Source organism: Rhea pennata, chromosome 15, assembly GCF_028389875.1.
Source record: "Rhea pennata isolate bPtePen1 chromosome 15, bPtePen1.pri, whole genome shotgun sequence".
NCBI lineage: Eukaryota > Metazoa > Chordata > Aves > Rheiformes > Rheidae > Rhea > Rhea pennata.
Genome location: NC_084677.1, coordinates 1551441 through 1564097, shown reverse-complemented (window position 1 = coordinate 1564097; position 12657 = coordinate 1551441). Strand labels below are relative to the sequence as shown.

At 37.1% G+C, this 12657-nt stretch overlaps 1 protein-coding gene across 1 annotated transcript in view; it reads left to right on the top strand.

Annotated features, from left to right (window-relative positions):
• IFT140 (intraflagellar transport 140) overlaps positions 1-12657 on the top strand; it is an 82507-nt gene that overhangs the window by 4678 nt on the left and 65172 nt on the right. Inside the window, exons 4-9 of the mRNA XM_062588688.1 lie at positions 4687-4808; positions 5419-5561; positions 9027-9202; positions 10266-10357; positions 11511-11617; positions 12386-12534. Of these exons, the coding sequence (XP_062444672.1) occupies positions 4687-4808; positions 5419-5561; positions 9027-9202; positions 10266-10357; positions 11511-11617; positions 12386-12534 (789 nt within the window). The remainder of the gene's footprint in view (positions 1-4686; positions 4809-5418; positions 5562-9026; positions 9203-10265; positions 10358-11510; positions 11618-12385; positions 12535-12657) is intronic.

The following is a 12657-nucleotide window of genomic DNA, read 5'->3' as shown; positions in this document are numbered from 1 at the left end:
GGGAATTCAAATTTTATTGCTTTAGGTACAAATTAATAGATGGGATAATGGAGGCACTGAAAGTTGGAATTTTTTGCTCCTGTCTGTGCAGGAATTTTTTGGCAGACTCAGGAATGAAATCGAAGTGTCCAGAATCAAAGTTCTCTAACAGAGCTGCAGTATATTCATCTGTTGCACACACATAGCTACCCTCACTTAAGTACTTAAAAAAAAAATAAAAGTTTTTGCTTTTCTCTTGTGTTAGTGTAGGTTCTCTTGTTTTCAATAATGCTCTAAAATTAAATAGCGACTGTTTCATTGAAAATATATTGTGAAAATATTTTGAAATATGTTTGTCTATTTCTTAATGAGCTGGTTACCATTTTATATAATGAGAAATTAGCTATTGAATATTTAGTATTCAGGATTAAGTAGTCATAGAGTATTCTGGTTTTGCCAATTCTTGAGTTAGCAGTTTTTATCATCATCTCTCTGATATAAAATTGAGCTTCTCCAAGAATTTCAGTTCTATGCTTTCAGAAATCTTGTTTATATGAGTGAAAGGAAAGTATAATTTTACACCATGTAAAATTCTATTGAATGTTGGATTTGACAGAAAAACTGTTCGGAATCACAGTTGAATTTATCCTTCTCTTTATTAGAAAAGAGGAAAAGCTGCTGAGACAGAACAAGGTGACGCACAGGGTTACTAAGACCTTGTTTATGCAGAGAAAACACATAAATGCAACTGTAGTTAGTTCATTGAAAAGAGTCCTGTATTTATGACAAGACCTTTTTCTTATTGATTTCTTTGGTGTCAGATGACAATAATTACGTATTTTTAAAACAGATATAGCTCTCCACAGAATCACAGAACATAGCTCCAAGGAGGGAGACTCCACAGCCTCTCTGGCAACTTGTTCCAGTACTCCATCACCCTCAGAGTACAGAAGTTTTTCCTCAAATTCAGATGGAACTTCCTGTGTTTCAATTTGTGCCCACTGCTTCTTGTCCTATCACTGGGCGCCACTGAAAAGAATTTGGCCTCATCCTCTTTTCACCCTCCCTTCTGATACACTTGGATAAGATCCCCTCTAAGTCTTCTCTTCTCTAGGCTGAACAGTCCCAGCTCTTTCAACCTTTCTTCATAGGAGAGATGCTCTAATCCCTTAATCATCTGAGTGGCTTTTCGCTGGACCTGTTTCAATTGCTCCATATCTCTACACTGGGAAGCCCAGACCTGGACACATTACTCCAGGTGTGGCCTCACCAGGACTGAGTAGAGGGGAAGGACCACCTTCCTTGACCTACTGACAGTGCTCTTCCTAATGCAGCCCAGGACACTGTTGGCCGCCTTTGCTGTAGGGCATACTGCTGGCTCATGGTCAGCTTGTCTGCCAGGACTCCTAGGTCCTTCTCTGCATAGTAGCTCTCCAGCTGGTCAGCCCCTAGCCTGTCCTGATGCCCGAGGTCGTATCCTCCGTCCTGATGCCCGAGGTTGTATCCTCCCTAGATGCAGGAGGAAGTGCTCCCTGCACTTCCCTTTGAACTTCATGAGGTTCTTCCCTGACCATTTCCCTGGGCTGTTGGGGTATCTCTGAATGGCAGCACAGCCCTCTGGTGTGTCAGCCACTCCTCCTAGGTTTGTATCATCATCAGATTTGCTGAGTGTGCGCTCTGCCCCTTTGTCCAGGTCATTAATAAATGAGTTGAACAGGACTGGACCCAGTACTGACCCCTGGGATACACTGCTAGCTACTGGCCTTCAAGTAGACTTTGTGCCACTGATCACATCCCTCTGAGCTCTACCTTTCAGCCAGTTTCCAGGTTTTGATCGCACAAGAGAATCTTAAGGTTCTAAGTGTTTTCTATAATGAAAGCAAATTTATAAAGCAAATCACTTTTGTAACAAGAAACTAAAACTTTGGATTGTTAAAAGTGATCGAGAAGATACCGGATACCTTAAGATGGAATCTCACAGATTCTAAGATCAACGTCTTTATCTTTTCCAAATGTTGTTTCAAGGCTGATCAGTTTTGCATCATTTCTATAACCACTGTCATGCTTAAAACATGTAATGAGCTTTTATTTCCAGTCTATTATACTCATGACTGAGTACGGAAGCACAATTCACAAGTGAATTGCAAGTCTTTTTATTCTGAATTCTATCTTTTTTTTGTCTACCTCATAAATATTTTCCTCTAGGCAGAAATCAGTGACTCAGTTTGGGCTCAGATTCTAGAATTTGCTAGAAGTTGTCAAGCAAATGCTACCTCCAAAATGCATTTTGGAAGATAAAGAATTCCCTTTACTGTAACCCTTGCAAAACCAGTAAAAAAACATTTGTTATTTTCTCATATATCTTTTCAGAGTGTTGTCGTAGGACATTATCAGACACATACTGTGAATTGAACTAATGGAATACAAGATTTGCTTCCTTCATTAGATAAACTCATTTCATAGTTGGAATAGTGGAACTGGGGAGGGAATCTATGTGTTTTGGAGGATAAAAATCCAAATAACCTTACATAGTTTTGTTTTTCATATAATAGTTCCATTTTTCCTCAATGTTGTTGGTACACTGGATATTATTTTAGAAGCTGAGAGAGTGGCCTGTGTGCAAAAGGAGCGAAGTCTTGTTCATAAATAGAGAGATGTTCTCAGCATGGGGTATCTTGAATGGAATGAATGTCAACAGCCTTAGGAAGCTGCGACTTTTCCTCCAGCTTATAAATGGTGCAGGCTCTCTTATTTGGAACCCCTGGACATTGGTGACATTCAGAGCTGATGGAAAAGTTAGAAGAGCTACCAATAAGACATGAACTTTCTGATCATAGATAAGCAGCAGGCGTGTGAACCATGCATGGCCTCTTAGAACTTGGGTACAGCAGTTTCACAGCTGCGCAGTCTTTAAGCTGAAAGTGAGCTTTGCACTTGGTAAAGAATATTGGGTAGTAAAAACATCATCTTACTACTGAAAAGAAATTAGAACTTTGATTCTGGGTGCTTAGGAAAAAAAGAAGGAAATTACCTTGGAAAGCCTCAGCTGCATCTCCTGTTGGTTCAAGTTAGAATTGTAAAGTATAAGGGTATACAGCATACTAGTGTTACTAATCTTTCATTTCTAGAATATTTCATTAAAACAGTAAAGAAAATTAGGGAAAATTATAATACATTTTAAATTGTGATTTGTCGTACTGAAGCAAAGTGAGATAAAACTTTAGACCACAAATTGACTTTTTTTTTTTTTTTTAATGCAATGCTTACACAGGAGGCCTCCAGATGCAATTTAGTTCCTTAGCATTAACATAATGACAATAATAAACAATAATAGTCTTAAAATTCCAGCTGTGAAGCTGTAGCATAAGTCAGTTTGTTGAGATTGTTAATGCATTATTTCATGCTGCACTGTCCTTTTGCTTCTCTTCCTGCTCCTTTCTTTGCAGTCAGCAGGGGTTTGAAATTTATACTCATCCTGAGCTGGCACAGCAAAATGCTTGTTAAGTTCAAAAGCTGTGCCAGGCTCAGAGCTTTGCACAGTATTTGCCTTTTCACTGGTGCATGTGCTTGTGTTCTTGCTCACAGAAAAGCCAGCAACTGAGACTGTTTGTATGATACTGGTTATTTCTTATTTTATATTGTTTATATGTTGATTTTGTAGGAAGTATAGGTACTTGGATAGAGAAAAGGCAAGTCTGGGATACATATTCCTAATTGTTATTAAAATTGGCAGCAAAATGGAAGTTTAAAAATGTAACCTTTCATAATAATGTACAGTAACAGTCTTCACATATGAAATATCAGGAAGTGTGAAAGCTTGTTTGGGGTGAGGTAGGTAAGAAAAAGTTGGAGAAATGGGGTTAAAGAAAGGGAAGGTTAAGATTAGTGTCAGGAAAAAATGTTTCCTGGGAGTCTGATTTGTTTAGACTATTGAACGTTTTCCTAAAGTAATGGTAAAAGCTATTTTGCTTAAGATAATTCTAAAGTTATGCTGAAGGAAATAGTGCAGTTATTTTCCAGAGCCAATTTTTATTGACTCCTGTTGAATTAATTAGCTAACTAGTCTTTCCTTTCTTTAGCTTCTATGTTTTTTTCCAGCAAGGATTTTTTTCTTTAATTTTAATGAATTCTCATTGTAGTTAAATATCTATCTTATGAAAGAAAGGAAAAGCTGCAGAATTTCTGCAGAAGTTTTTCCCTAGACAAATGATCTTCATCGTGGGACTTCGCATGTCTGATCACGTACACATGATCATTTGTATGTGTGTGTTAGATGCACTTATTTAGAGATGCATACCTTTTTGTTTACTATCCTGTAGCTTAATGTTTTTTTCTTTTAGCAAGCTGACTACTTGCAAGAAAACTATGGAAAGACAGTTACCTAAATGAATATCTATGTATGCATACTTGCAGAGAAAAACAAGGCCATTTTAATTGCCCTAGTAGTGTCATTTTACTAGGAATGGGTATGACCAATAAGCCTTTTTAGACAACTTGATTTAAAATAAGTATTTAATATAAAAACATTTGTATTCCTTGTGTCTTGATTTTAGGCAGGAGCAATTGCATTTGTCAACTAAATGAAAGGACAAGTATTGCTTTACAATAAAATAGTGTTTACTATTGATCCTTTTGTGTGCACCTACTATGGATCTGGATTCTCATCTGTGTGTAAAGTGTAATGAATGAACTGTTTACTTTTTCTAGCATGGGGTCTTGGTTCTGTGGCGAATGGACCAGCGAGGTCGAGTGCAGGGTCCTCCTCTGCTGAAACATGAGTATGGAAAATACATATCTCACTGTATCTTTCGACCACCCCCTCCTGGCGAGTAAGTATGGTGCCCCTCTGAGAGCACTGGTGGACCAGGGCTTTCTCTTGTTCCACAGGAGGACAAGCCTGGTTCCATGCAGACACCCTTCCCTCCCGCCAAGTTCTCCTAACTGACTCTGTGTCTGTATCCAGCTACAGAACCACTGTTGCCACTACCTCTTCCTTTGCTTCTTCTGATGTAGCAGTGTGGCTGATGGTGTTTTCAGTGTGCTGGCTGCTTTTCACAATTGTGCATGAAATTATTGGCAGCAATAATTACGTCAAAGATCAGTTCTTAAACATTATTAAGAATTTATTCTCTAAGCAAAAAATAGGATACAGCTCTAGTAGAAGACAATTTTCTTTTCCTGGGTCACTTACTTGTTTCACATTTCTGTAGAAATAACAATGCTGAGGGAAAAGAAGGTAAAAAAATACAAATTAAAGCTAATATTAAACTTTAATTTCCTTTCTCCTTTTGAGTTTATTGTCCTTTTCGAACCAGTGTGTTGAAACACTTTTCTTACCTGTTTATGATGTGCTTTTTTGAGTCCTGATACAACATATTTGGGATGGAAAGCACTATGTTATGTAAGGAATTGGAAATAAGTGTCCGTATTTGTTTGCAGGGACTTCATGCAGCTGGCAAAAGCAGCAGTGAGTGGTGATGAGAAGGCCTTGGATATGTTTAACTGGAGAAAAGCTGGAACAGGACCACCTTTGAAAATGGGTCCGCAGGAAGGACTGTCCTTCTTTATCGCTTCGACAGATGGTAAGAAAAACACATTTCCAGTCTGCCTTAGTGCTTCAAAACATTTTAATGCAAGATAATCCTATTTTCATATATTCATCAGGATAGAGTATTCAGAGGAATTGGAGAACATCTGGTAAGAAAAAGTGAGTAAATGAAAATACGAACATCTTCAGGGCAAGGCTATGCAAAAAGAATGCTATGGATATTGCATTAGTCAGGTTCCCACTGAAGTGAGCGTAAGTTGAGAGATGAGTAGATACTCTGTCCTTTTGATACAAATGAGGACTGTCCGCTTTTGAAAGGGCAATAGCTATTCCTATTCCTGGAAGGAGACAATAGTCCTTGTTCTGACATTTCTGTCAAGTGGAACAGCTTATTAGAACTCCGAAGAAAATGACACTTTAGAAAACCCTGACTAGTAATTGCTTATCATGTACCTCTTTTTAGATAGAGAAGGAAAGCAATTTCTAACACCCAAAAGTAAACAGAAATGGAAATTGTCCTCATTTTGTACAAAGACTGAAAATAATGCGTGTGTAGTGGTTTTGCTAGAAATAGTCAAATGCTACTGGAACATATTTTTATATGAAGTTATTAATTTACTCTTTCACTTCTTTCCATGTGCTAGGAAATAAAGCTTCAGTCTAAGGAAGGAAGAAGTCCTGCTCATATTCTTTTTTTTTTTTTTAGTTTTCTTCCTAAATCCTTTCTCTTTCTCCGGCATATGCCTCCTCCCCTTATTTTTTTCTCTTCTGATTATTAATTTATTCTCAGCTAATTTTTTTCCTACTGTGTTTTTCCTGGTGTTGCCTTTTGTCTCCCTCTAACCCATTACCTCTTGGGATGAGAGCCAGAATGTGTGTGACAAGTATTCTGATGAGTATGTTTGTGGTAGGTAATTTGAGTATATAATCCTCTCAAATCAAGTGTTAACAATTCTAGAAGTCCATTTAAGCTATGTTAGTTCCACAACTCAATTACAGCATGATTCAATGTTTACATTAGCCAAAATGAGACCCATACAGCTTTGCATTGATTACCAGAGTTGTGTGGCTGGGTGTTTATTTTGCAGAAGAGTGGACTATACCTTCATGTGGTTGATGAGGTACAAGCCCCTTTGCCAAACACGAACCATTTAAATATAAAAGTCATACAGAGCACTTCTGAAACAACTCTACCAGAAACGAATCTTTGAATAGCTGTGTGTTAGACCGTCATTTGCAGAACAACCGTTATGGTGATGCACAGCACCATCTAGGGACAGACACAGTAGCCTGCAAGTGGGTGTCCTTTACATTTTCTTTGAAGTTGGGGCCTCCTGTCTGAACTTCAAATTTCAGTCAAATTATATTTCCATGTTGTTTGGAATGATCTCATTGTTTTAGCTGATTGAGCATATGTATTTTGCACTCATGTCCTAATCTAGTTATTTGTCTTAATTTTAGAATCAGTTGTTATTTTCAGAGAGTATAAAGGTAACTTAAAAATTACCTCTACAATCAGCATTCTCAGACCAAATTCATTCAATAAATCTAAAACAAGCAAAATTTTTATTTATTTTTGTCTAATGCATTAAAAAATTCTTACTCCTTTTTTTTTAAATAGCTCAATAGAGATTTGACTAAAGATCACGGAGCATCTGCTAAAGCAGATGGGCCTAAACACTATCCACTTTCTGCTGCTTTTTGTCTTCAAAATCTCAGTTTTTTGCTCAGAATTTGCTTAATATCAACTGCTCAGGCTTTGTTAACTTCTGAGATTAGTCTTTTAAGTTACTTAGAAAGCTGCAAGCCTTTTCCTGACTGCATAAGCAGCTTCAAAATAGTGAGTACTCTTATCTATGCAGTGCCTAGTGCTCTTTGTATGGTAATATCCAAGCATAAAAAGATAACTCAGGACCCAGCTTCAGATGGCAAACAAAATTAAGGGATTGACCACTTGATCTTGACCCTGAGATCTTGTAAAACTTTTACAAGAGTAACAATAGTCACACTGGTATCTTGGTCATATTAGAATTGTGTTACTTACATCCTGCCTACCTACCTTTTCCCCATGGTTTCAATTCGATACAGTATTCTTTATTTCCTGTCTAAAGCATGGATTCTAAAAGAGCTCTGTGCAAACAAAGCATCTGTCAAGATTAATGACGCTTCCTGTGGGGGCTACATCAAACTAACCTTAGGCCCCAATCCTGTATCTAGCACTGCTGTGCCCTAGCAGTGGCTATGTTGAACGCTGCAGGGTAGCTGCAGGGATCCGCTCCATTCTGTCTTGCGAAGGTGGTGTGAAGCGTGCTGTTTGTAAGTGGCTCTGATATTCTGTAGATGACAGATTAGTGCAAAGCATTACTACAATAGAAAAATTATGATGCTGTAGAGGATGCTGCGTTGGACAGCTATATTTAAGAAGAGAAAAGAGTGAAGATAATCTACTCCGAGTTTTATTTCAGGGAGAAAATGAAAAAGTATAGGAGCGGGCAGGTTAGGAATTTACTTTTTTTTTTATATATATAGTTGGAATGTAGATGTTGATAAGGTATTTGCAAATGTTTTGGAAATTGAAACATCCTTTTTAATTAGGTACATCGTATTACCTCCTAGGTACAATTTCAGCATAAAATTCTTAACGTTCATTCTTGCACATTTGTATTTTTCTACTTCAGCTTTTTAGGGAAAATATTTGATTTTGTAGGGATTTTTTGATTTACACCAGTTTGAAATGCCACATTCAAATAGTGTCATGATTTGCTAAGGAGTGGTGTATGTGTGGTATTAGATGTCTCAGACTTCCATGACCTCATTTGTTTATGTGATTTCAGTAATACCATTTGGAAAGTCCTATATTCTAGTGTTTTTTACTAGGTAGAGATCTGTGTATGATTTATATATCGCTACAATTTAACCAAATGATGATGACTTCTTTAATGTTGATACGTGTTGTAGTTGCCATGCTATATACTACATTGTCAGTGTTACTAGACACTATACTGTCTGCTTTCTTTTACTCATTTATAGTATACCTAGTTTCTTCTGAAATTCATGTAGAAAAGCTGCATTTAGTGTGTATGCTGGGCTATTTTTGAGCAATGAAAAGCTGCATATCCGTGGACCTCTATAATCTAAACACTACTATAAATTGTACCAATTCTTAGCTATCATCCCTCTTCCACGTATTATTGTTAATACTGGAGGATTTCAGAAGCCATCACTGAGCCTTTCACATATGTGCACACTTACACAGAGAGTTTACTTTTGTTTTAAAAGTAGGGCTTTCCAATGAAGAGGAGAAAAAGAGAATAAATTTTAATTTGTTCCTCTGGTCAACTATTGTGCAGCTTTTGTCCTGAGGCAAATTAGGGGACAAAAGAAGTGTGATTACTGTTGTTTTGGTAGTTGAGGGATGCTTTATTAAAGTAGAAGGAAACAACTTTGCTTTTTGTGACCATTAACTAAGAACTGTGTAACTGCTTTATGTGTACTACAGGGTTTGTGCATTATGTGAATGAGAAAGGAAAGACAAGCCATCTATTGTCCATCGACAGTCCTGTGCAAAAGCTTCTGTTCATGGAGAAAAGAGATGTTTTAGTGGTAATAACAGAGAACCTGATGTTGTCCTTGCATACAATTACTCTTGAAGGAGAGGCAGAAGAGCTCATGAAGGTAAGAATCAGGCTACAAGATAAAGTTGAAATGCTTAATCTTTTTAAGTATTTGTTACGTTTTCTTGGTTATCACTTTTTTTTTTGCTCAGAAAGGAATCAACTCTTATTTTTCCATCTCAGATAAATACCTTGATAAACAAATATATGTTCATTAAGACACGGAATAAAAGATGTATTGCTGAACTTGGAAAGATGGTTTTCATCTTGCCTTCCTGATTTTTCTTAGCTGCTTTCATTTTGATGCTATATTAATCTTCTTTAATCTTTATTTACCCAGTCTTAGTGAATTAGAGAACTGAAAGTTGATTCTCTTCAGATCTATCTATGATTCCAGTATCATCAAATGTTTAATTAAAAAGTTTTGTGGATAAATGGCTGATAGTATACTTAGATTTATTATCATCAGTCATTCAGAGCTGCCTTCTCTTTCAGGTTAGTAGGAGCAGTACCTACTCCTTTTAGTGATGTTGTCTTTGCAAGTCTGAAAAGAGGTTTTATTCTTGCTTTATCAGTGTTCTTCAGACTTGCAAAGACTAGAAGGACTTTTTAAAAAGTAGCAACCCACAAATAGTAATGGAATGGCACAGAAATGACTGTGAAGGGACAAATGGCAAACTGATTTCATCCAAAATCAGTAGTAATCTTGACCCAATATGTAAATAAAGCACTGCACTGTTGGAGAACACTGCTTTGAAAAAACTCTAATTTTTCTAAGTTTTTTTTTCTAAAATCAAAAAAGATTAGGCACTTGTGTATTACCGGAGTGTCTGCTTTTTATTAATCAGTACTTATTTTTGACTAGAAGTAAGAGCTGGTGTGTAATATTTCAAAAACTGTTGCTTGCCAACGTTTCTTGTATTACTTTTATACATGGTACACCTAATTCGTTCAGTGGTGGTTGTTGTCTGAGGGAAACTGTTGGTCTGAACTATCTGACAGATTTAGCAATTCTTACATTCTAACATTGCAGCCACACCAGGCAGTTCAGATATCTATAGTCTGTCAATATGTTCCTCCTACTTTCTGTTATTTTCTTTTATTTATTTATTTATGGTTAACAGGTGAAGCTGAGTGGGAAGACAGGCCATTCTGCAGACATCATTTTAATAGACCATAGTCTTATTGTTACAGCAGAAGGTGAGACAGTCCTCAGGTAAGAATCTTGTTTTAAAGCAGTTCTTACTGTCCAAGAAAAATGCCAGTTAAAAGATTTATGGTCTGCAGTGGACTAAAAATTTTTACTGAAAATGTAGTTTACGTTATTTTCTCATTCTGTTTCTCAAAGTAAGAGAATGAAAAATCCATTTTCTTGAGGAAAAACTTAATTCTGTATGTTTTCTTTTTTCTCCAGGTATTTTTATCTGCCAATACTGCCCAAACTTGTGCCTTTATCCATTTCTTTCTGAAAATAGATCCCTTGATTTTATGCATAGAAAAGATAGTCACTTCATTGTTCTTTCCACTCTTACTCTCTGAGACTTACGACAGTCATAGCATCGGCCACAGGAAAAAAGTGCCCTGCTCGTCAGGATGTCTCTCTATCACTGTAATACAACATAAGTATTTAGGTCATTCTTATTCCTAATTCCTTAAAACAAATATGTCACTTGGTTGTCTGCAATGTTACCGTGTTCTGTAGGTTTTATCTTTTTGCATTTTCTTAAGTATATGCAAAACCTTTTAGTTTTCTAACTGTGCTATGAGTACACGTTTCCCCTAACTTTTTTTTTGGAGGAAGACACCAGAGACTGTCCGTTAACACCAGTGACTCACATTTTTGAGCCTCTATTTGCTATTATCACATTGAATCCTCTGGTTATTTTTAGGAGAATGTGATAAAGACCAATCATTGACAAGGAATACGTTTGATAACAATATCTAGTTCAACAAAATGCATCTGGTATCCAAAGGGCTACTAGCAGTGATTGAGACAGGGAATATCCGTTTAAAAAAAAAAAAAAAAAAAAAAAAAAGGAAACATGAGTAGGAAGGTAAATTATAGCTAAGTCTCATTTCTTTCAAAAACAAAAACCAAAAAACCCCACTGGGTTTGTTTCTGACTCCTTCCTTCATAGGAGAGTATCACAATACATCTTGTAGAATAAGAAGTCAAAGGAAAAGGAAGGAGATTGTTAAGAAATTCACATTCCAGAGGAAGCTGCTGACAATTTCATTTTAAAAATTAAATGATCCAGGCATTCTGGAAACAGCAAATTAATGCCATGTATAGCATCCTATTGACTGTGTTTAGCAAGACACCTGGAAGGAAAAGCATTGTTAAAACTCTCTTGTTTTCTGTGCTTTAGGTTCTGGGATTTGGAGCGAGGTGAGAACTATGTGCTCTTCCCAGATGTGCAGTTTGGCTTTGAGGCAGGAGAATGCATTAACTGTGTTTCCTACTGCAGTGCAAAAGGTGAGAAACTGTGACTTTTGGTTCCTAAACCTTGTCAAAGTATCAGTCTTTAGTGCCCTGTAGTAATTTTAGATATTTATTTTGTTCTTGAGGATATATTTCAGCAGTGGTTTAGTTCAGATGAGGAATATCCTTTTTCGTGGGGCAATGAAGGAGTTGAATACTCGCTACATGTTGTTTTGCAGTGTGGAGTTACCTTGATGATCACTTCAAGCATACAAATATGATTCACCTTTGATGGCTCTGGACTGGAAGATGTGCCCCAGGAGTCCACCTAATGCACTCCAACCAGGAAGGGACATTCAGTCTACAAGCCCATGCTAGAACTAGTCCAAAGTAGAGCTCTCCAAATGCACACAACATGTGCATCAAATCCTTAACAGATTGCTCCTCGCTATAGTTAGTCCTGAGAGCTTGCTAATCCAGACATGGCCAGGGTCTGTTAGAATTGTTTTCAGTAGTGGCTTGTGCTCCAAACAGAACTATTCAAAATAAATGGTGAATATGAAATCATTGTCTGACACGATTAAAAGAGAACTTCATCTGGTAGCTTAGGAAGTGGGTCTTACTATGTGAAACTTCTCCTGTTATCTCCCCAGAAGAGTTCAGGACTAGAATGCTGATTTGCAGGCAAGGCAAAAAAGTGAAAACTGCCAGAAGGCAGCTTGTGAATACCTCAAAAACAGAGTTTGGCTGCCTGTTACTTTGTATAATGTTTGTTCATTTTTCCATTTGAAATGAAATGACTAGAAGATTTGTGAATGGCAGGTCTTTTAGCTGCTGGTACAAACAAAGGGAGAATAGCTATGTGGAAGAAAGCATCAGTATCCAGTCAGAGCATCGGGACTTTGGAAGGCAAGGACAGATGGAAGCTCCAGGCACCGACAGAACTTGACGGAAATATCACTCAGATAAAGGTAAGACAAGATTTATTTTCATTTTAGTAGGACTTCATAAGCTTTAAATGGCTATATCATCTTTGTGAAATAAAACCACTATAATTGCTGTCATAGAGATACGTACACCGGCAAAGAGGCCAA